The sequence below is a fragment of the Stegostoma tigrinum genome, chromosome 6 (genome assembly GCF_030684315.1).
Source record: "Stegostoma tigrinum isolate sSteTig4 chromosome 6, sSteTig4.hap1, whole genome shotgun sequence".
NCBI classification, from domain to species: Eukaryota; Metazoa; Chordata; class Chondrichthyes; order Orectolobiformes; family Stegostomatidae; genus Stegostoma; species Stegostoma tigrinum.
The window spans coordinates 48,200,367-48,224,450 of NC_081359.1; the positions used below are offsets into that span (position 1 = coordinate 48,200,367).

A 24,084-nucleotide genomic window follows, 5' to 3' on the forward strand; every position below is an offset into this window, starting at 1 on the left:
TATAAACAGTGTAGAGGCATTCTTGACAGAGAAATCAGAAAGGCAAAGTGGGAATTTGAGATAGCATTGGCAATAAGTTTTTAAGCATAACCAGAGAGAATCTACATTAAAAGAAAGAGGATAAACAGAGGGTAGGGCTCCTTAAAGATCAGGGAGGTCATCTTTGTGTTGAACCCCAGGAGATGGGAGCGATACTAAATGGATATTTCGTGTCAGTTTTTACTGTGGAGAAAGAAATGGAGTCTAGAGAATGCAGAGAAATTAATTTTCATGTTTTATAAACAGTCCTCCATTACAGAAGAGGAAGTTAGGAGGCCTTTGAGAATATAAAGGCTAGATAAATCCCCGGAACTTGATGTAATGTATTCCAGAGCGTTGTGGGATGTAAAGGAGGAAAATGCAAGACCCTTGCAGGAATATTTGCATCATCTATAACTGAGCGAGGTGCCTGATGACTGGAGGGTGGCGTATGTTCTACCTTTTGATTAGGAAAGGTAGCAAAGAGAAACCAGGGAACTATAGACCTGTTAGTCTGACTTCACTTGTGGGTAAATTGTTGGAGGTGATCTAAAGGTAGGATTTATGGACATTGAGAAGCAAAAATTGATTTAGGGATAGTAAGCATGGTTTTGTGAGAAAATCATGTCTCTCAAACTTGAATGAGTTTTTTTTTGGAGGAAGTTACCAAAAAGTATGAGGGCAGAGCAGTAGATGTTTATTTGGTTTTTAGTAGAGCCTTTGACAAGCTTCTGTGTGGTAGACTAGTAAAGTTAGATCACGGGGGATTCAGGGTGAGCTTGCCAATTGGATACATAATTGGCTTAACAGGAGACAGTGCTGGAGGAAGGTTCTGGGCCCACTTTCATTTGTCATTTATATAAGCGATTTAGATAAGAACATAAAAGGCATGGTTAGTAAGTTGGTGAAATATACCAAAATTGGTGGCATATCAGACAGTGAAAAAGGTTTTCTTTGATTACAAAAGCATCTTGATCAAATGAGTCAATGAGCTGAAAAATGGTAGAAGGAGTTCAATCTGGGCCCACAGTCGCGAATCATTTTAACTCCCCCTCCCATTCCTTAGATGACATGTCCATCATGGGCCTCCTGCAGTGCCACAATGATGCCACCTGAAGGTTGCAGGAACAGCAACTCATATTCCACTGGGAAATCCTATAGCCCAATGGTATCAATATGGACTTCACAAGCTTCAAAATCTCCCCCTCCCCCACTGCATCCCAAAACCAGCCCAGCTCGTCCCCTCCCCCCAGTGCATCCCTAAACCAACCCAGCTTGTCCCCGCCTCCCTAACCTGTTCTTCCTCTCACCTATCCCCTCCTCCCACCTCAAGCCACTCCTCCATTTCCTACCTACTAACCTCATCCCACCTCCTTGACCTGTCCGTCCTTCCTGGACTGATCTATCCCCTCCCTACCTATACTCTCCTCTCCACTTATCTTCTTTTCTCTCCATCTTCGGCCCGCCTCCCCTCTCTCCCTATTTATTTCAGAACCCTCTCCCCATCCCCCTCTCTGATGAAGGGTCTAAGCCAAAAACGTCAGCTTTTGTGCTCCTAAGATGCTGCTTGGCCTGCTGTGTTCATCCAGCTCCAAACTTTGTTATCTTGGATTCTCCAGCATCTGCAGTTCCCATTATCTCAGATCACAGCCTGATTTGTCCAGTATTTAACATCAGCTGAGATCATACCACCAAGACAGGTAGTTCTGATAACTTTAGGAATGAGGTACCCATACGCATGGAGACCAAGCTAAGCTCATGTAGCGAACATCACTGAAAATATTTAAAAGCAAAGTGAATATATTTTACTTATTCACAGCATGTTGGGCTAGTATTTATTGCTCATCACTAGTTGCCTTTAAGATGGTGAGCTGCTTTCTCAAATCGCTGCAGTGCATTTGCTGCAGGTAGACCCATAATGCAGTTTAGGAGGAATACCAGGATATTGACACAGCGACACTGAAGGATCAGCAATATATTTCCTACTCAGGATGGATGAGTGTTGGCCAGGGAATTTGCAGGTGATATTAATCCATATATCCGCTGTCTTCATTTTTCTAGATGGAAACAATCATGGTTTTGAAAGGTTATGGCAAGTACAATACAATGTGAATAAATGGGAGGTTGCCACTTTATAGCAAAAATGGGAAGGCAGGTTATTATTTCATTGGCTGAAAACTGAGCAAGGGGAATTTTCAACAAGACCTGGGTACCCATGTGCACCACTTGCTGAAAGTAAACACAAATGCAACAGGCAGTAATGGCGATAAACTATATGTTGGTCTTCGTAGCAAGAGGATTCAAATACATTAATAAAGGATGTCTTGTTGTAATTATATGTATAGGGCATTGATGAGGCTACACCTAGAATATCGCGCATATTTTGGTCTCCTTGTCTGAAGAAGGATATTATTGCTTTAAAAGGGAGGAGCAACAAAGGTTCACCAAATTGATTCCTGGGCTGGTGGGACTGACGTATGCGAGTAAATTAAGTCGGTTAGGGTTGTGTTCACTGGGGTTCAGAAGAATGAGCAGGCAGGGATATCTCAGATACCTGTAAAATACTAACAAGTCTAGGCAGGCTAGATGTTCCAGGTGGTGGGGGAAGATTCTAGAGCTAGGGGATAACAGTTCAAGGGGTAAACTTAATTGGATTGAGATAAGGAGAAATGTATTCACCAGTGGTAAACCTGTGTGGAATTCACTGTTATAAAAATGATTCAGTCCAAGACATTGTTTTCAGGAAGGCAGTACATACAGGTTTTGAAGCTAGAGATCAAGGGGAGATGGGATTAGGGAACTGAGCTCAGCCATGGTCATATTGGATGGCAGAACAGGCCCAAGGGGTTGAATGAGCCTACTCTTGCTCCTATCATCTGGGTTTCTTCTTCTTGCATCATTGCTCTACAGAAACAACTGTTAGAATATCAAAATAATAACCATTTCTACATGCACACACACAAACAAAGTTACTGGCACAGAATCACACACAAAATACTGAGCTCAGTTCAAGTGTAGTGAACATCACTGGAAATATTTTAAAATCAGTATAAGTATTTGCATCATTGCTCAGTACAAAAATTACCCCCATTCGCAGAAGAAATACCTGTTTGCACATCCACACAACTTCTTTCAAAACAGGCGCGCACACACACGCGCGCACACACACACACACACGCGCACACACACACACACACACGCTTCTCTAGTCTGATCACTAATCATTCACTATTTAACCAAATAATGATCAGATTTGGCTATTTTTCATCATTGACCCACCGAACACACCAGTGGATCTCAGAAGAGACTCGGATGGATTAAAACATGAAAGGTTACAATCGGTGTAACAAAGCTATCTGCCCTTTCCATTTGATTACCTCTCTATTGATTTGGCAATGTACAATTTCTTGACATTTTAAGTTTGTGGCATAACCAAGCACCTGTAGGTCTGATTAACATTAACCAGATTCAAAATGAAGCCAAAACTTAGGAAAAAAACTCTAATATATTTAAAATACCAGATCCTGATATAAGCAATTTGAGGAAATATTACAAATTAAGAATTCACGAGACTATCCCTCAGTAACTTACTGATTCCTAAATACACAAATGAACAGAAAAATATACTTGGTGGTAACCACAGATGTATTAATATTAGAAAAGTGAATGATACAACAAGCAATCAAACCGAATGAACACTGATGATTTACAATAATGCTGATATTTTGGATGTGAGTTTGCTCGCTGAGCTGGAAGGTTAGGTTTCAGACGTTTCGTCACCATTCTATTTATAAATTGTAATATTATTATAATATAAATATATAATATAATATAAATATATAATATATAATATAAATTATAATATTATTATTATAATAATAAATAGAAAGCGGGACATAACACCAGCGCTTCATCGGAGGCTCACTGATGATGTTACCTAGAATGGTGACGAAACGTCTGAAAACTAACCTTCCAGCTCAGCGAGCAAACTCACATCCAGAACCTCAGCCTGAGCTTCAAATCTTCTCAATACTCGCGAATGCTGATATTTATAATAAAATTATTACTTGCCTTACTAGCTGCACAACATGTTGGGCCAGCAAACTCAAGCGTAGTGCTTTCAACATGAGTGAAACCTAATTTAGGTAAGAAAGAACAATCAGTGATACAAATCTCTTCAGTCTGGAATTCATTCTTCCTCTAGATTCATACATCATTTCATCTATCGCAAATTTATCCATATGGATTTCCCATTCCAAAAGGGAAAATCTTATGAAAATATAATTAACTGAGTTGTTACTCTTTTGGAAATGCAAATTGTTTGCAACCTCACATTTTGCCTCAGGGTTATTAATGTTACGACTTTCAGTTTTAAAATTAGCTTCTTGGATGTGAAACACAGATGTACCAAAGATGTCTGTAACTAATTCCAAAACTAGCTTTAAAAAATAGTTTTAGGACAACCAAAGACTGAATTGTCAGAATATAATGCTTCTATAAAACATTAAATTTTCATGAAATATATACTTAAAAAGGTAACAAGGATCCAAATTTTCCAAGTATTGAAATGTGACTTTCTTTATACTGCTGCAGGGTTTCAGTAACATAGACACTAACTTAATAAATATCAAATGAAATAAACTATACATCAATTAATTTAGCGCAGAAAGTATCTAGCATCATCAATGGTGCTAGATATCACTCAACATCAGGTAACATCCCCACTTTCAGTGGATAATTGAGAGAAAGGCAGCGATAAAGCAGCTAAAGATGGTTTTGCCTTGGACACTACCCTGAGGAACACCTGCAAAAGATAACCAAGAACTGAAATGTTGGACCTTCAAAAGCCACACCCATCTTCCTTTATGCTAGATTCGACTCCAAACAGCGAATCTTACTCACCAATTCCCAATTCCTACTGTCTCCAGATTTTACCCATGCTCCTGATGGCACACTCAATCAAAAGTGACCTTGATGTCAAGAGATAACAAGGTGATGAGCTGGATGAACGCAGGCCAAGCAGCAGAGGGGCAGGAAGGCTGACGTTTCGGGCCTAGACCCTTCCCTTGACGTCAAGAGCACTGTTTCTCACCTCATGTGTTATTCAACTCGTTTGTTTGGGTTGAATGAAGGATATAATGAATTAAGTGAATCTCACAGAATCCAAATTAAGCTTCAACGAACAGGTTATTCTGAAACAAGACTTGCTTAATAGCACTGTTGATGAACTCCTCCCATTAATTCATTGAAAGTTTCACAAATTGTACTGAATATCAAATAAACAAATTTGTCCAGAGAAAAGGAACCTAGAAGTACAGACTTTTAATAGTTAACAGATACAAATCCACTTTTTTATTTTACCTTGTCCTGGGAGATGGCTAGTCTCCAATTTCAGTTTGTCTCTCCAAGTCAGTCTGCTCGTTGGAATGGAGTCTACAGTGCTACTTGCAATACTTGACATTTGACGGCAGCTGCTTGTTGATACTCTTGATAAATCTATTTTAGAGGAACAAGATGAATCTATCAGCTTTGGCATTAGCTCTTTGGCTTCTCAGCAACAGTTATCTGAAAATGTATTCCTGTCAATTGATGTAGGACAGAAACTCAGTTAAAGATTACAACTATGTACCAATCACTAATATCATCTCAGTAGGAATTAGATATTTCATTAAAAAACTGTTTCGTAAAAATTCACTCCTGTCGTAAATGTTTTCTACCACACTGATTTTCAATTACCATATTTTTTGTGGTAAAGGTTCCATTGTAACAATTTCAAGTTTTCCGCTCAGACAAACAACACAACTCTTCACATTTTTGATCAAGATTATCCTTTGCATTCTGCTAAAATTGCACATAGCTGTGTTGTAAATGAATTTGGCTTTTTTGGCCAGTGAGTTGGTTAATTTGTAACCACTCAAAAATTTGAAAAAGCTCCAGGGTCTGTTTCTCAATTTCCATTGAAAGTCTCATTTGCTACGTGTTCAAAGCCATCCATTCTTAGTTTTGGGCTTAACCTGCTAAATGCTCGAGCAAGCACCTGGCCAAGACAGCGACTCTCCACTCATTTGTGCATTTAAAAAAAATTTGAGCATGGTCCCATAAATATCCGTAAACAAACTGATTTTGTGCATGTAGAACATCTCAGATCAGATTGCTGGACGTTTGGCTTGAGATGTAGGACGATGCCAACAGCACAGGTTCAATGCTGTTCCAGCTAAGGTTACCATGAAGGTCCCCCTTTCTCAAATTCTCCCCTCAAAAGGTGTGGTAATGCTCAGGTTAAACCATCACCAGTCTCTGTTTAATGAGAGCACAGCCCTGTGGTCTTCCAGGAGTATAGCAACTTTACCATACCATCTGAAGGCTTCAGAATGGTATGGAGTATCCAAAAGTGACTTGTCTTAAGAATACTGCCTGTAGTTTCACTACTTAATAGATTCATTTATTTAGATTGCTCTGAGAAATGGGGTTGGAGATCCAAGTTTAAAAAAAATTTCCCTGTTGAACATTCAATCCCAGACTACCTAATTTGTAGTCCAATCTTTGCAATTATGTATTGGCTTTTTGGTTGTGGAATACCCCTTTAATTTGGGAAATAAGGGAAAGAAAAATCTGTGGAAAATGAATATTCTGAAATAAAACTTCTCTTCCATTTGACACAAAGCTAAATAATTACCAAATAGAGACTGTCTGTCACTTTTAGGGGATTCTCCTTCCTGGATTACACTTAATTCGTGCTGGTCAAACAGTCCAAAATGTCCCAGCCTTCTGTTGGTTACAGGTGGTTTAGAAGTTCCCCAATGTTGATCATCCCTTGTGAGAGCTCCACCATTTCGAGATGCTGAGAAATAACTTCCTGTGAAAGTGAAACTTGGATTATAATAAAACATTTAAATCAAACACGAAAATAAAATAGATTAATTACACTTAATTAGCACTTTCCTGTGCAAGAAAACAAATCAATAAAAGCTTTCTTTAAGTATCTAACAATGATATAGGTGGAGCCTTCAAAGAAAAAGCTTGAACCATATATAAAAGCAGTAGTTACAAAAATGCTTGCCTATTAATTGTGCAAGAATATATAACTCTAAACATGATTTCTCTTTCTACTAATCATATTAGTTTTAGGTAGAATTACCAAGATTTCTCGTTAAATTTACCAGTTTGTATCGATTTGGAATCATAGGATAACACAGGATTTGATGTCCCATTTAATAGAGCTGTTGGCTCTAGATCTTTCAGCTGATCTTCCTTTTTTAATTGGAAATTCTCCTTGATTCGTCCAGTGTTCAAGTCCTGTAAGTTTGCAGAAGACATAACATTGGATGAAGCTGCTCAATATTTCCACTTTCAGATGCAACTTCATAAAGCAGCAAGAGTCCAGGCTAAAACATTCAGCAACGTTTTACCTAACATACATTCAGAAGGTAAAAGTATGTTATATTTTCATTTTGGTGCTTACTTTAAAAATATGCAAACACAAATAAAATGCATAAATATACAAACAGAAACCCCACACTAATAGAAAAATGCTCAAGATCAACAGGATGTATTCAGGATCAATACTGCACAGGAGTTCAAAAGGTATAATTACAGATTATGGTATAAATATTTTGGTCTGGATTTTAAGAGGTTGCACAGGGGTAGAGTTTTAGATGGAGAGGAGGTCAGATTTCTCATGCACTATGGAATTTCCATGGCATCTCTTTTGTGTTCAAGTACTCACACCCAGAAGTAAGCCTAATATTGATAAGTCTTCAGTTGGGATACAGTTCACAGAAGAGGACAGGAAAAAAATTCTGTTTGACTTGGCCCAAAATTAGTGTTCTAAAGGCACTTAGTTTCTATACAGGAGACGTCTTCACCTCTCTTCAACTGTTGCATTTCCCAAAATCTGGGATACCCTGCCAATCGTCATTTAACCTGTTGGCTGCCAGTTTTATGAAAATACTGAAATTGCCAAACCACATGCTATTACAGCCTGTCATTCATCTTGTCTCCAGAGAAGTGAGTGAGTATCAGATTTTTAGAAGTATCATTCGATCCCATCCCAATTTACCAGAATGTTGTGGCCTTTTAAAAGTTCTTCATTAGATACAGGTGGCTTTGGCAAGCATTTAGTGGTCATCACAAATACTGAGATGGTGGTCATGCAGACCATCTAGTCAAGGTACACTCGAATTACTATTGGGTAGTGAACTGAAGGGTTTTCACCCAACAACAAAGAAGAAATAACTGTATATTTCCAGGTCATACCTTGGAGGGGAACAGTTATGTTTACATGTGCTTTGTGGTTTTATTTTCCTAAGTGGGTGTTAAAATGTTTGGTAAATTTGTCAACAGATCCTTGGTGAGTCACTGTAGTGCATTTTGTTGATGGTACACAAAAGCAATGAATAAGCACAAGTAGTTTGACCAATGAATGTTAAGAGGGTAGTTCAGCATCAGTCAAGTGGGCTGGCTGGATGGTATCAAGCTTCTTCAGTATTGTTGGAGCTTTATTCTTCCAGATAGACAGTACCATGCTCCAGACTTATGCGAGGTATTGTAAAAGATTTGGAGAGTCAGAGTCAGCAGGAAGCCTCTGACCTGCTGATGCCATCAATATTTCCTGCATTCTGTAGCATATGATTATTCTACTGGACTAGAAATTAGAACTATTGATCAGTAAAGCAGAATTCAAATTTCACAACAGTAATCAGGAAATTTCACTTTAGACAAGTAAATAATTAGATAAATATATATAAACATAACAAAACATTAACATCAAATAATGGTGAAATGAAACATATCTGGTTCACTAATACCTTTTAAATTTTGCTACAATGAGACTGCAGGCCCACAGTAATGTGGTTGACACATTTAACTGCATCCTGAAACAGTCTAGCAAGTTGAACCAAACTAGGAGAAATAATAATTTCAGGAGTACTGTCCACAGTCAGCAGAAACACTGGACATAAATAAGGAACAAACAACAAGGGTGACCTTACAAATCATGTCAAAAATCTGGAAACATGCCAAAACTGGGAGCACTAGTCACCTGCCTTGTTGAACAAAAGTGGACAGTCATTTTGCAGTAACATATTATTCAGCCAACGTTCCAGTCTCTTCCATCATTCACTGTTATAGAGTCCTCAGCCTAAACATTGTGTCCCAAGTAGTCTCATAACATCAACTCAAACATGGGTAAGGGCAACTCCAGCCAACTGCCATACACTATCTTCCTTCAGTTAATAAATCAGTATGACCTCATGAAGACACACATTTGGAAGAAACAATGAAGGTAGTAAGGACACTAAACGCATGGACAGGACCTCTATGCCAAGTACCAAAATGATTTAAAGAGTCCTGAAAGAAAGACGTAGTTGCCACAATGGCAGAAGATTTTTTAAAAAGTGACAGAAAAATCTATGTGCACCTATGACAAGAGCAGTAGTCATAGCATGACTACTGCACCATCCATATATTTTTCTTCATATGAAGAACACCATCCCATGTATTGTGTGGCATTTCCAACATGTTCAAAGCAGTAGATTCAGCACAAGCAACATTGAATACATCAAATATTCACAAGGTACTGTGGTTATCAAAGCCCTTTGACTTGCAGATGGGTCTTAGAATAGCAGGAAATGTGGCAAATTGGATTCAGAACTGGCTGACCCTTAGAAGGCAAAGGATGGTAGTGGATGGAAAATATTTAACATGGAGCTCAGTTACGAGTGGTGTACCACAAGGATCTGCTCTGGGTCCTCTTCTATTTGTGATTTTTGTAAATGATTTGGATGAAGGACTGGAAGGGTGGATTAGCAAGTTCGCGGACAATACGAAGGTGGATTGAGTTGTGGATTGTGCAGGGGGCTACTCTAGGTTACAAAAGGACATTGATAGGATGCAGAGCTGGGATTGAGAAGTGGCAGATGGAGTTTAACCCTGAAAAGTGGGAGGTGATTCATTTTGGTAGGACAAACTTGAAAGCAGAATACAGGGTTAACGGAAAGATTCTTCGTGGTGTGCAGGAGCAGAAGAATGTTGGGGCTCATGTTCAAAGTTCCCTGAAAGTTGCCACCCAGGTGGATAGAGTCGTTAAGGCATATGGCGTGTTAGTATTCATTAATAGAGCGATTGAGTTCAAGAGCCGTGAAGTTATGCTCCAACTGTACAAATGCCTGGTTCAGCCACAACTTGAGTATTGTGCCCAGTTATGGTTGCCTCATTACAGGAAAGATGTGGAAGCGTTGGAAAAGGTGCAGAGGAGATTTACCAGGATGTTGCCTGGAATGGAGGGAAGGTCTTACAAGGAAAGATTGAGTGCGCTAGGGCTTTTCTCTTTAGAATGATGAAGGATGAGAGGTGACTTGATAGAGGTATACAAAATGATCAGAGGTACAGATAGAGTGGACAGCCAGAGACTTTTTCCTAGGGTGGGTGTAGCTATTACGAGGGGGCATAGTCTTAAACTGAGTGGAGGTAGATATTGGGGAGACGTCAGAGGTAGGTTCCTTACTCAGAGTGGTCAGGGCTCGGAATACAATGCTGGAGAGGGTAGTGGAGTCGGCCTCATTTGGGGCATTTAAGCAGCTATTATGTAGGCATATGGATGATAGCAAAAGGTAAGGGTGGAAGTTAGATAAGCCTTAGGATTAGTGTAAAAGTTTGGCACATTGTGGGCAGTAGGGCCTGTACTGTGCTGTACTGTTCTACACTCCATGTTCAACAGAACTGAAGAATTTCACAATTTGACATCTTTTGGTTTTGTATACTTCCCCACCCTACCGTTATCAAGGTAAGGCGATATCTTGGGTTCAAAAAGAGCGTATAGAAGAGCCTGCCAGGAGAACCATGCATTTCTGTAAAGAAGGTGGAAGTTTGGCAAAGTCTTTCTTACATGTATGCTGATCAGAATCAGTGTTATACTAAAGGAGAAAGAAAAGAACCTTGGATGGTAGAAATTAAACAAACAAAAACTGCTGCAAAATGTCAGTAGTTCTGGCAGCATCTATGTGGGCAGAAATCAGAGTCAATGCTTCAGGTCCAGTGACCCTTCTTCAGAAGGCCAGTAATTCAGCTTTCTCCCCACAGATGCTGCCAGACCAGCTGAGTTTTTCCAGCAATTTTTTTTTAAAAATCAGAAGCAATAAGCAAGCTTACAACGACATCTCACAAGTTTGCAGTATTGATGAAACACCTTAAGATTGTTAGGCTCAAGACCGCTGTGAAGATATCCAGCAATGTTGTCCTGGGCTAAAGTCATTGACCTCAACAACCATAAGCTGTCTGATAGGTTTGACCATACAACCCATGGACTGTTTTCTCCCAAATTCCAAGGGATTTGAGTCTTGATAGCTCCTCTTGCTGTAACATTTGCCCAAATGTTTCCTTGATATCAAAAATTTGGCTTTGGCTCTGCTTTGATCCAAGGCAGCAGTTAGACTCAGGAGAATCCAAAATGATACTGGTGACTAGGTTATTGGTTGATAAAATGCTGCTTGAAAGTGAGTGATGACACACATTGGGAATGTCTTGCACCATCTTGACTTTGAAATCATAGCAACAGCTTGCCTTTATAGAAGTTCATTTGGTAAAATCTCCCAAGGTACTTAATGGACTCTTCTGCTAAACAACATAGTTTTCACTGAACCATCTATAGTACATCACAGCACCTGGTCAAAGCTTTGATCAAATGGATAGTTATTAAGAAACACAATAGAAAGGAGGAAAAGGAGCAAAAGGCAGAAACATTTAGGATCAGAACCGCAAATCTTAAGAAAAGTGAAATGCTACAGATGCTCCAGATCTGAAATAAAAACAAAATAGAGAAACTCAGCAGATCTGTCACCATGTGTAGACACAGATAGAGTTAGCATTGATTCCAATATCACTTTCCTTCATATTCTGAAGAGGAGTCATACTGAGCATTAACTCAGTTTTGTCTGTCCACAGATGCTGTCAGACCTACCAAGTTTCCTACTTTTTTTTAAACCTTGAAATATTTCAGCATTGTGACAAGGGCAGAATTAGGAACTGAAAGAATTCCGGTACAGAGGTCCAGGCAAGGTGGATAGAAATTTGAAAGGTAACAACTGTTCAAAGAACTTGAAGTGGAGAGGGAGGGTTGAGATGGGACAGCTGTTTACAAAGTGGGTGGAGCCAAGGAATTTTCTTTATATTGGACATAGTCATCATCTCTAAAGAAGAAAGCTTAACAAGAGAAAACACCATTGACAATATTACCTTCCAGTGCTGTATGTCAGGTAAGTTAAATCAAGTCAGCAATTTCGTGTGAAAGAGGACAAGAGAGCAGGTTGCTGGTTTCGTGGAAAGGATATATGGAGTGATGGGGGAAAGATAGGACCTTAGGTTTGGGCCAAGGAGGAAACTACAAAAAGTTAGTATCATGGGTTAGTGGAAGGGAGGGTAATCAGTTAGCTGATTAGCTAACTTCAATCTTGGTAACAAAGTATTAAAGTTCCTTTATTTACTGTTGGAAGCAACGTGGGAACAGAGAAGGGATTAAGGCAAAGCATTTGCAATGGCAAAAAAAGTGCTCAGGGCTATCCTTATACTCGGGGATAATTCTGGAATAATAAATCAATTTTAGCAGACAACAGCAAGACTAGACTTGTTTTTTGTGGTCCAGTCAGATATGGCTATGAATGGCTAAATGGACTTGTCAATGATCAGTGCAGGCTTGGAGGGCCGAAAGGCCTTGTTCCTGTGCTGTAGGTTTCTTTGCTCTTTATCACTGATCAAGTTTCCCTCAGAGTTAAGAAAGTGAAGATTAGCACTGTATTATGGGAATGACCACAGTAAAACAGAACTACTAGTGCTGGAACATCCAAGACAGAAGTGAGATTATAATCAAAGATATAATAAACTGTTGAAAAATTGCAGATCATGTTGGGATACAAAAGTAATGTTTGGTTGGACAGTGATACAAGAAAATGATCAAAGTGTTCTTGCATGTGATTGACATGATATCAGTAGAGGTTGTATGAGAAGTCAAATGAGAGGCAGCACCTCAATTGCAGAGTTTCTACAGAGAAAAGAATTAAGGAAACATAAAATGACAATTAATTTAAAACAGCCAGAAAGCATGATGAACAAAATGAAGGTTGAAATCACCAAGGAGGATATGCCGTTCAGCGCTAAGACAGGAAATCAATGAATATATCCTTATTCCCAAAAAAGATAGTTTGTTGAAGCTTTAATGTCCTGCACTTATCAAGGTAATGTGCAAGATATAAACAGAAAACAATATATGTAGGAAAGGAGAATGCTGCTCGGTTGAAAAGTGGTCTGATTTGTAGGAGTTGCCATGGAGATCATACCAGCTGGTGACTAATGATTACAGTAAACTGCCGAGCTTGAAATTTCAAGCAAGGCAGTTTACTTTGAATCAAGGTCCTGTCCCTTCCAGGGAGAACTATACGTACACACAGTTATAACAAAAAGTGTGGAGAACGAGGAACAAAGAAGCCAGGCAGCAGAAGAACAGGAAAGCTGACATTTCAGGTCAGGAATCAGGAGGGGGAGGGGAGCTCAAAAATAAATGGAAAGGAGGGGTGGCACTTGGGAAGTTAGGTGGGATGGTGGTAGGGGAGTGAATATCGGCAGTGGTTGGGATTGGTCAGTGAGGTAGGACTGACAGATAGGTGGAAGAGGAAGATGGACAGGTTGTGTCAGGTCAAAGAGGCAGAGATAAGATGGAGGGTTGGTCGTGGGATGAAGCCAGGGGTGGGGAAGATTTTGAAATTGGTAAAATCCATATTCAGGGTATCGGGCTATAGGCACTTGAGGTGGAATATGGTCAGCAAGCCTGGTTTAAAATTTAAGTTTCGCAGTTAACAATGTCATCATTAATTGATGTATTCTCCACAACAGTGCTTCTACCATGCAAAGTCCGCATGTTAACCAATCACCAAATGTTGTCTTCTTGGCATTAGTATTTCTTATGTATTATCCTGATGAGTGCAAGCTGAAAAAGCTTTGACAAAAATGAATGAGTTTTTCAAACCAATACTCAAGTTAGACGTGTAAAACGTGGCATGCTACTTGCAAGGCTAGTGGAGAGCAAGGATTTAAAATACACAGTCATGAGGGGAAAACAAGTCCAAGTGCTCGTAAGTGCCTACTGCCAACTTCTCTGGCACTTGCTAAGTTATTATTTGATGATTACAGTCAAACTGTCACAACTTGCTATTTCACAACAGACCATAGAGCTGCTCTCATTAGAGGAGCATGTTTGGTGGTCATTTAACCGGAGGGTCGCCATGCCTCAGGTGAGGGAAGAGCTCAAGAAAGCTGAGTGACTTCACCATGCACTTAGCTTGCAGCAACAGTCAGGAAACCCTGCACCAGTAGCTGGGTGGTGGGGACACAGTATTCAGTAAGCCTATAAATCTAGTGCGGTGTAGATAAAGCAGAAACAACACAAGAATCTTCAGGGCGGCTCCTGATGACATCATAACTTCAGAAGGCGAGCAAGTTTCTGGGTTGGAACATACCGGGTACCTGACAATTACTGGTTAACCCTTTCTTATCCTCCGGATTTAACAGCAATGGAAACTTACAGTTAACCTTTTCATAATCTTCATGACAATGTAGGAAGTCTAACAAATTAGACTAATAATTCTAGACTAAAGGCCAGCCGAATAGAATGTGTAGTTTGTCAAATGTGGGGAGTCCTGCATGATGTCAGTATCCTAGATAATCACTGGCACATCAGAGGCTGAGAATTACTTGGCTATCATGTTTAGAGAGGTGGTCACACCACAGCTCAATGGACTAGAGGAAAGAAGGGAATGCCAGAAAAAATAAAACACAAGCAAATAGTACAGATATCTGATGTCCCACTCACTAACATTACATTTTGGAAGCTGATGAGGGTGCTTGTATGTTGGAGGAATGCAGTTGGAGCCAAGCTTCTAGCATGACAATCAGCTTAACTTTATGAGCAGGCAGAGAGCTATAGCAATAGGGTATTTCTTACCAAGGGGGAGCAGACAGGCATTTTTGTAGCCAAAGACACCATTCCTGGATGGTACAATGCCTCCTTAGTGTCAGGATCATGAATGTCACCAAATATCTGCAGGTTGTCTTGAAAGGGGAGTGTGATGAGCTAGAAGTCACAATACATGTTGGTAGCAGTGATATGCGCAAAGTGAGGATTTTGCACCAAGAATTCAGGGAGCTAGGGAGTAGATTATAAAGCAGGATCTCTTATGGTTATGATCGCTGGGATTACTCCCTGTGCCACATGCTAGCAAGCTTATAAATGGGCAAATAGGACAAATGAATGCTTGGCACAGGAGTTAGCACAAGACAGAGAGTTTGAGTGTCCTCCATCACTGGGGGAAGGTGGGACGTTACAAAAGAGATAGTCTACACCTGAACCACATTAGGACCAACATCCTTGCAGGTAGGTTTGCTCATGCTGGTGGGAGTTGTTTAAACTAGTCTGCCGGGGGAGGGGACATAGGATATCAATGAAACAGAGATATATTACGCTACAGCAAAAGAAGAAACCTGAGCTCCCTCCGACTATGCTGACTGTCAAAACAGTAAGGCAAAGCTGGATCACGTTTACTTTAATGCTAGGAATATAACAGGTAAGACTGATAAATTAATAGTGTGGATTGACACATGAGAGTATGATATTGTTGCCATCACAGAAACATGGTTGAGGGAAGTACTGGACTGGCAACTCAGCATATAAAGATCCTTAGGTACACAGAAAGGTGTAAAGAGAGTGGTGATGTTGAATTCTTAATTAAGGAGTCAATAAGGAGATGTGATATCTTGGAAGGGTACTCAAATGAGGCTTTGTGGGTAGAACCTAACATTTCTAAGGGCTAGCTACTTTACTGGGAGTGTAATATAGTCTCCCCGCTCCTCCCCCAACCCCCTGCCCCAAAAGAGTCAGCAGGAAATAGAGAACCAAATATGCAGACAGTTCACAGGTGGTGTGCAAGAGTAATAATTGGGGAATTATACAAGGGGATTTCAAATTTACAACAATTCAATTTATCTTGGGAATGTTCAGGCCTTAGATGAGGTGGATTTCGTGAAATGTATCTAGGGTGTTTTTTTTCACAACAATATCTACAAGGCCCAACAAGGAGCAGCACAGTGCTGGACCTGGTTCTGATGAAAGACAGACAACTGTGGTCACCCTTATTAAAATGTTCCCCCAACACAGTACAGGCAAAGGTAGGTTTTATTAAACTAATACAGGATCTGGCCACAAGTGTATAAACAGCACCGTGCAGCTATGTCTACAGGGGAGCAATGAGGGTATTCAGAAAGGAGCTGGAGAGGGTACAGGTCCAACATTTAGCCTTGAGAAAGAAATGTGGAAGCAATAAGTTCAAAGAGCCCGAGATGTCTACACAGTTCAGAACTTGAAAAACGAGTAGTGTTTTCAGCTAGTCCACGTGGAGCAATTCAGCTGCAGCCCTAGATGAACACAGGAAGTACAGGAGGGAACTTAAGAAATCAATTCGAAAAACAAAACAAAAGGGGCCTGAAAAAGGACTTGTAAACAGGGTTAAGGAAAATCCCAAAATATATGAATATCTTAAAAGGGGAAGAGCAGGGCCCATTAGTGACCAAGGAGGCAACATGTGTGAGAAGTTGCAGGATATTGAAAGAGTTTTAAATGAATACTTCTCTTCAGTCTTGACTCTCAAAATGTTTAACACACATACAGAATTCAGGAAAAGAGACACCGAGGAACTTGCACAATTTGACGGAGGAAATAGTGAGTTATCGGAAGCTCTGTGGGGCTTAAAAACTGGCAAGTACCCTGGCCTGGATGAATTGCACCCCAGGCTGCTGTAGGAAGCAAGGCAGGAAACTGCAGACGCTTTGACATTTTTTAAAATTCCTCTCTGGCCACGGTGGAAGTAAGAATATCAAATGCCATTCCAGTTTTTAAGAAAAGTAGTAGAGATGAGCCAGAAAATTACAGACTGGTCAGTCCCACTTCAGTGGTAGGGACCTACTGGGGAAAATTTTGGCAGAGCAAATTAATACCCACTTGGAAAGGCAAAGGTTAATTAGGGATGTCAGTGTGGCTTTATCAGAGGGAAGTCAAGCCCAACAAATTTGTTTCAAAAATGTGAAGAAGAGTGTGGATGAGGGAAGTTCAGTTGATCTATATATGGATTTCAGCAAAGCTTTTGACAAGGTCCCACATGGAAGACTGATTGAGAAGGTTAAGGCAAAGGGAATTTAGGGAAACAAAAGGGAGATGGATCAGAAGCTGTCTTAGTACACAAACAGTAGTGGTAGAAGGCTGTTTGAGAGGCTGGAGACTGAAGTCCAGCAATGTACCACAAGGATCAGTACCGGAACTCTTATTGTTTGTTGTATACATAAATGATACAGATGAAAATGTGGGGCGGAATCTTATGCAAATTTACAAAAGACACCAAGATTGGTAGATTGGTTAATAGCGAACATGGTTGTAGGTTACTAGAAGATATAGAAGAGAAGGGTTGGTCAGATGGGCAGACCTGTTGCAGATGGTATTAAAGTATCAGGTAACGCACTTTGGAAGAAGAAACAAGATGAGGAATATTTAATGAATGGCAAAACACTGGGTAGCTTACAGGAACAAAGGGATCTTGGAGTAATTATTCTCACATCTCTTAAGTCAGCACAGCATGTGAATAGGATAGTTAAGGCAGCATATGGGACACTCGCTTTCAGTCATGGCATACAAGAGCAAAGAGCCAATGTTGGAGTCATACAGAGCATTGTACTCTAGCTGTGGCATGATCAGAGTGCAGAACTAGTCATCTCACTATAGGAAGGATGTGATAGATGTGATAGCACTACAGGGGTACAGAGAAAGTTAACTAGGATGTTGCCTGGGATGGAGAAACTGAGCTGCAAGGGCAGACCAGGTGGATTTGGATTATCTACTTTAGAGCAGAGAAGACTAAAGGGGCATATGATTGAGGGGTATGGAGAAGGTAAATGGAGTGCAGCTGTTCCCATTGGTTGATGGGCCAATTCACAAAGGGTCATAGTTTTAGTGCAAGGAGAAGATTAAGAAGGGATCTGAATAAATAAAAACTTTTCACTCAGGTGCTGGGAATGCCTAGAAAGGTAGTGGAGGTCAGAAACCGTACAACCTCAAAATATTTAGATCAACTCTTTGAACGTTATATTTACGGGACAAGTGCAAGAAATTGTGATTAGTGTACTTTTAGTGGTAGTTGTCTGTGCAGACTTGAAGGACTGAACAGCTTTTTTTGCACTATGCGCATCTATGACTCTGTAACAGAGTTTCAGGAAAGTTAAGCCCGACAGAGAGGTTTCATTTAGTGTGTCAGGATGATCACCACTCATCCAGGTTTCCAGCGAGGATGAGACATTGATGCGTTCATCCACACTAAGTTCATAGAGGCCACGCTTTGCCCACAAATGAATAGGCATTCCGGAGGGAGTTGTGGAGAATGCAGCAGGGAGGGAAAATCCTCAGGAGTGATCAATAGGTTTTACAATGAAAGGAATGAGTTTAACAGGAAGGAGGAGATTGGCAAATGCCTTGATGATCCTTTTGAATGATAGCAAGGAAGCTGTAAGTTTACCAATTTGAAAAGAAGCTTTAACTGGCAGCAAGAAAGCAAGAAAATGGAAAATGCTGGAAAGACTCAGAAGCACAAAATAATGGAGATGTGAAATAAGCAGTGTGTTACAGAGGAGTTGAGAAAAGCAGGTTTTATAAACCAATCACAAAGTATAACGAAAGTGATGAATTCTGACCTGGGGCAGGAGCCAAAATATGCACACAAATAGCCATAAGAAAAGCTTGTGTGTCAGTTAGGTAATAGACAGAAGACATCAGGAAGATATTGAGCGTTTAAGTCTGCAACTCTCTACGAAGAGGATACTGACATGGATAAGACACACTCAGCATGGAGCATCAATTGGCTGTTATCAGATTTCAAACATTTGTAGCAAGCAAAGTTCAGAAGCTTTTTGAGGATGGAGTACTATTACAAGTATTTCCATGGTAATGAAGTCGAAGAGCACAAAATTATTTACAAGGCAGAAAAATAACTGAATTAGAAGTCATCATAAATCCTAAAAGCAGCAACAATTCGAAAGCAGCCTACATAATGGGATCAAGGCAAAAAAAAAGTTAGATCTTAGACTGGGAACTTGGCCTAACAGCACAGGGAGGCACCTCCATTACACAGGCTGCAGCAGCTCAAGATGATTTAGCAGAGGATAGGCGATAAATATTTACTTTACCAGCAACAAGTATTCCCCTTAAATCAAAAGGGAATGCAGCTCGTGTAACATTTTTCAGCAACTTGCAACTGTCAGGGATACAGCAATGGTAATGCCTTTGAAGGTCAGAGGGCATCAAAGTTGGAGATGATCATTCATTGGCTCATGGCTCAAGCTTATTTGCTATTTATCACCCCAAACTGGATGTTATCAAGGTCTCGCCGTATTTGATGATGGACTACTTCAACATGTGAAAAGTTGTGAATGGTACAGAGTACTGACCAATACACAAACATCCCTATTTCTGATCTTAGTTGGAGAAAAGGTCACTGATGAGGCAGCTGAAGTAGACTGGGCCTAGCACATAGTGTTAAGGGGATCTCCTGCAGCACTATTTTGGGACGGAGATGATTTTCCTCCAAAGCTTTTATTACCTTCCACTGTGCTAGCTTGTATATCAATGCTTGGAAGATTTTCTACCAAATTTCTATTGCTTTTAAATTTTACTACAGGCTCCTTGTTATGTCAAATCTATACTCAATCAAACACTGCTTTAATGTCAATAGCAGTAAATTCTGGAAATGATAAAAATAAAAGCTTTATGCTAAAGTAAGCCTTTTCTGCTTTACAGAACTACATATGCTACAGAAAGAGTACTTAGATATATGTACCACAAATTAATTTCAGGTGTGTTGTGCTTATCACGTATTCTATCTTTCAGATTCTTTGGCTGTGCAGGAGTTCCTCTTGTAACTTGTGTTTCAACAAAGTTTTCCCTCTGTCTACACAGCTTCTGGTACTCTTAAATGTTTCTCTTGAACCCGAATACCAACTGATGTCTCACACAATCTCTTGATCCCTCAAATTTTCAACTGGCTTGGTCAAGGTTGTAAAATGAATTGAGTGTTTCAATGTTCTCACTGAAAATTCTGATGTTCCCCGTTGTCCTTCTAAGGGCTTTAACTGATTCTGCAACATCTGCATTAATCTTACCTGTTGTGGCTCAACTGTGCCTGAAGTTGTAGCACAAGGTTCTGATACCTCCACACTATTCACTTCAAGTACACTGTCAGGCGCATTATATTTTTTAGATTTTGGAAAATCAGATTCACTAGTGCTAACATTATATGCAGACTGGTTTAAATTAACATTGTCAGGACCTCCAGAACAATTTGATCCAGCATCCACCTGATCTCTTTGTTGTGTAACTGTGGACTCAGGAGTTGCAGTATCTTGCTGGGTAGTTTTGAGCAATGCTACATTGAATAAAGTAGAATTTTTTAAAACTTGGTGCCTCAGTGAAAATACAGAGGCATTTTCTGAACCCTCAGATAAGCAAATAGTGCCAACTGGCACATGTGTCCCTTGACTAACTTGTGGTGATTGACCAGTGATCTTGTATGGTAATTCGGTCTGTTGTAAGTGAACAAATGGTACAATTGTAGGTTGGCTCTGACACCGAGCTCTAGATTGATTCTCAAAGCTAGGATATTGAGCAGAAAGGACACAAGTCTCTCCAGGCTTAAATCTCGTCACATCAACCCAGACTTCGGATCCACTGGATTTGTTGTAATGGTTCATCTGAGATGGCAACTGCTGTTCGGCCAAGTGTCTTGCTGTAGTAGAAACAAAAGGCCATCCTTGTTTCAACTGGTACTCATCCAGTTGCTTCCTGATTTCTTCCAGTGAAGTTTCATGCAACCTTAAAAAAAGAGAGTTAAAAAGTCTTATGACTTTTGCTACCAAAGAAAATGCACTAAGTACTCAGTAAATATACAAACTTACTAATCTCAAAAAAGAGATAGCTTCAGTAAAAACATTTAAAGCTAAATGTAAAAATGAACTGTATGAATTTACCACAAGATCTCACACAGCAAATCTTAATGAACAATAGCTTAAAACTTTCTCAAGCAAACCAATCAATTTGAGCTCTTGACCACCCACGTCTCTAATTGAAGGCAGTGGGTTAAATACCACTTTATAAAATGGGGGAATTCTCTTTTTCCATTGTTCTATCACTAAATTTGTTGCTCCTCCTTTATTGTCCATCATTCAATATGAACATGGCTGATCCTCTATCCGGACAGCATATTCCAACTTTCTCTCCAAACACTTAATGCCTTTAGTATCTAAAAATATCTACATTTTTTCTCAAATATACTCTGACCCAGCCTCCACAGCCTTCTGCAGTGGAGACTTCAATAGGCTGACCACCCTAGGTGAAGAATTGTTTCTTTAACTCAGTCCTAAATGGAGTGTAACCACTCGTCCTTGACTTGCCAATCGGGGAAACATCATCCTTGCATTTAATCTGAAAAGCCCTGTTAGAATTTTATACATTTCAATCAGATCCTTTCTCATTCTTGTAAATGGTAGTAAGCACAGGCCTAGTTGAAATAATCTCTCCTCATGTGACAGTCCTGCCATACCTGATATCAGCCAAGTGAATCTTCACAGCATCTCTTATATGGCAAGTACATCCTCTTTTAGATAAGGCAACACTCCAGCTGCAGTCTTAGCTACGGTCTGTATCATTGTTCTGAATTCCAAAGCCCTTGCAATGAAGGCCGGTATACATCATTTGCTTTGCTAACTGCTTGCAGCACCTGCCAGCATTGGTGGAACCTCAGCTCATAGAAGCACAGTGAGCACAGAAGTTAGGTGCAGGAACATAGAACATAGAACATTACAGGACAGTACAGGCCCTTCGGCCCTCGATGTTGTGCCGACCTGTCATACCGATCTCAAGCCCATCTAACCTACACTATTCCATGTACGTCCATATGCTTGTCCAATGACGAGTTAAATGTACCTAAAGTTGGCGAATCTACTACCGTTGCAGGCAAAGCGTTCCATTCCCTTACTACTCTGAGTAAAGAAACTACCTCTGACATCTGTCCTATATCTCTCACCCCTCAATTTAAAGCTGTGCCCCCTTGTGCTCGCCATCACCATCCTAGGAAAAAGGCTCTCCCTATCCACCCTATCTAACCCTCTGATTATTTTATATGTCTCAATTAAGTCACCTCTCAACCATCTTCTCTCTAACGAAAACAGCCTCAAGTCCCTCAGCCTTTCCTCTAAGACCTTCCCTCCATACCAGGCAACATCCGAGTAAATCTCCTCTGCACCCTTTCCAAAGCTTCCACATCATTCTTATAATGCGGTGACCAGAACTGTACACAATACTCCAAGTGCGGCCACACCAGAGTTTTGTACAGCTTCACCATAACCTCTTGGTTCCGGAACTCGATCCCTCTATTAATAAAAGCTAAAACACTGTATATACCTTCTTAACAGCCCTGTCAACCTGGGTGGCAACTTTCATGGATCTGTGTACATGGACACCGAGATCGCTCTGCTCATCTACACTGCTAAGAATCTTACCATTAGCCCTGTACTTTGCCTTCCGGTTACTCCTACCAAAGTGCATCACCTCACACTTGTCTGCATTAAACTCCATTTGCCACCTCTCAGCCCAGCTCTGCAGCTTATCTATGTCTCTCTGCAACCTACAGCATCCTTCGTCACTATCCACAACTCCACTGACCTTAGTGTCGTCTGCAAATTTACTAACCCATCCTTCTGCGCACTCATCCAGGTCATTTATAAACATGACAAACAGCAGTGGACCCAACACCGACTCTTGCGGTACACCACTAGTAACTGGTCTCCAGGATGAACATTTCCCATCAACTACCACCCTCTGTCTTCTTTCAGTAAGCCAATTTCCAATCCAAGGAGTAGGCCATTAAACCCCTCGTGCCTGCACCACCATTCAATATCATCATGGCTGATCATACAATCTCCGTATCCCAGTCCCGCCCTCTCCACATACCCCTTGATCCCTTTAGATACAAGGGCCAGCTCCCTCATGAATGCATCTAATGAACTCAGCTCCACAGCTTCCTGTGGGAGAGAATTTCACAGGTTCCCAACTCTGACAGAAGAAATTCTTCTTAATTCTTCTTCATCTAAGTCTTGAAAGGCTTACTCCTCATTCTTAGGCTGTGGACTTCAACAACATTGGGAACATTCTTCCCACATCCAGCCTGTCCAGTCCCATCAGGATTTTATGTTTTTATGAGATCCCTCCTCATTCTTCTAAATTCCAGCAAATACTAGCTCAGTCAATCCAGTCTTTCCTCCTTTGTCAGTCCTCCCATACCAGGAATCAGACTGATGAACCTTTGCTGGACTCCCCAAACATCAACAATGTCCTTCCTCATACTCGGAGGCCAAAACTGCACACAGTACTCGAGGTCTAGCCTCACCAAGGCCATGTAAAACTGCAGCAAAACATCCTTACTCCAATACTCAAATCCTCTTGCCATGCACGGCAGCATGCCAGTAGTTTTCCACACTGCCTGCTGCATCTGCATGCCAAACTTCAGCAACTGTTCCACCATGACACCCAGGTCTTTTTGCACTTCACCTTTTCCTAAACTGCCACCAGTTAATAATCTGCCTTCCTGTTTTTATCAACAAAGTGGATAACCTCACATTTATCCACATTATACTGCATTTGCTTACTCAGCCAAGTCACCCTGCAGCATCTTAGCGTCCTCCTCAGAGCTCAGACGCCATCTGCAAATTTGGAGAAACAGCATTCAATTCCTTCACCCAACGTATATTGTAAACAGCTGAGGTTTCAACACCAAACACTGTGGCACCCTACTCGTCACTGCCTGCCACTCTGAAAAAGACCAGATTATTCCAACTCTCTGCTTCCTGTCCGCCAACCAGCTTTCATCCATGTTAATACATCACCTGCTACCATGAGGTTCAGAGTTGACGTGAAGCCCAAGGAGGGAGGATGAG

General features: G+C 40.6%; 1 protein-coding gene and 1 non-coding gene across 9 annotated transcripts in view; both read right to left on the minus strand.

Annotated features, from left to right (window-relative positions):
• The window catches only part of cep295 (centrosomal protein 295), a 208,413-nt gene that overhangs the window by 72,587 nt on the left and 111,742 nt on the right, over positions 1–24,084 (minus strand). For all 8 annotated transcript variants that reach the window (XR_009445842.1, XM_048532236.2, XM_048532237.2 and 5 more), the window contains 5 exons: positions 20,257–20,965; positions 7,179–7,314; positions 6,695–6,874; positions 5,380–5,514; positions 4,090–4,154 (listed from right to left, as the gene is read on the minus strand). Coding sequence is in view for 7 of the 8 variants with exons in the window: in XM_048532236.2 (XP_048388193.1) it covers positions 4,090–4,154; positions 5,380–5,514; positions 6,695–6,874; positions 7,179–7,314; positions 20,257–20,965 (1,225 nt within the window). In the remaining variant the exon portion in view is untranslated. The remainder of the gene's footprint in view (positions 1–4,089; positions 4,155–5,379; positions 5,515–6,694; positions 6,875–7,178; positions 7,315–20,256; positions 20,966–24,084) is intronic.
• On the minus strand, positions 3,228–3,294 carry LOC125453741 (small nucleolar RNA U2-19). The gene has a single exon (XR_007247845.1). It is a non-coding gene; the product is annotated as a small nucleolar RNA U2-19 (small nucleolar RNA).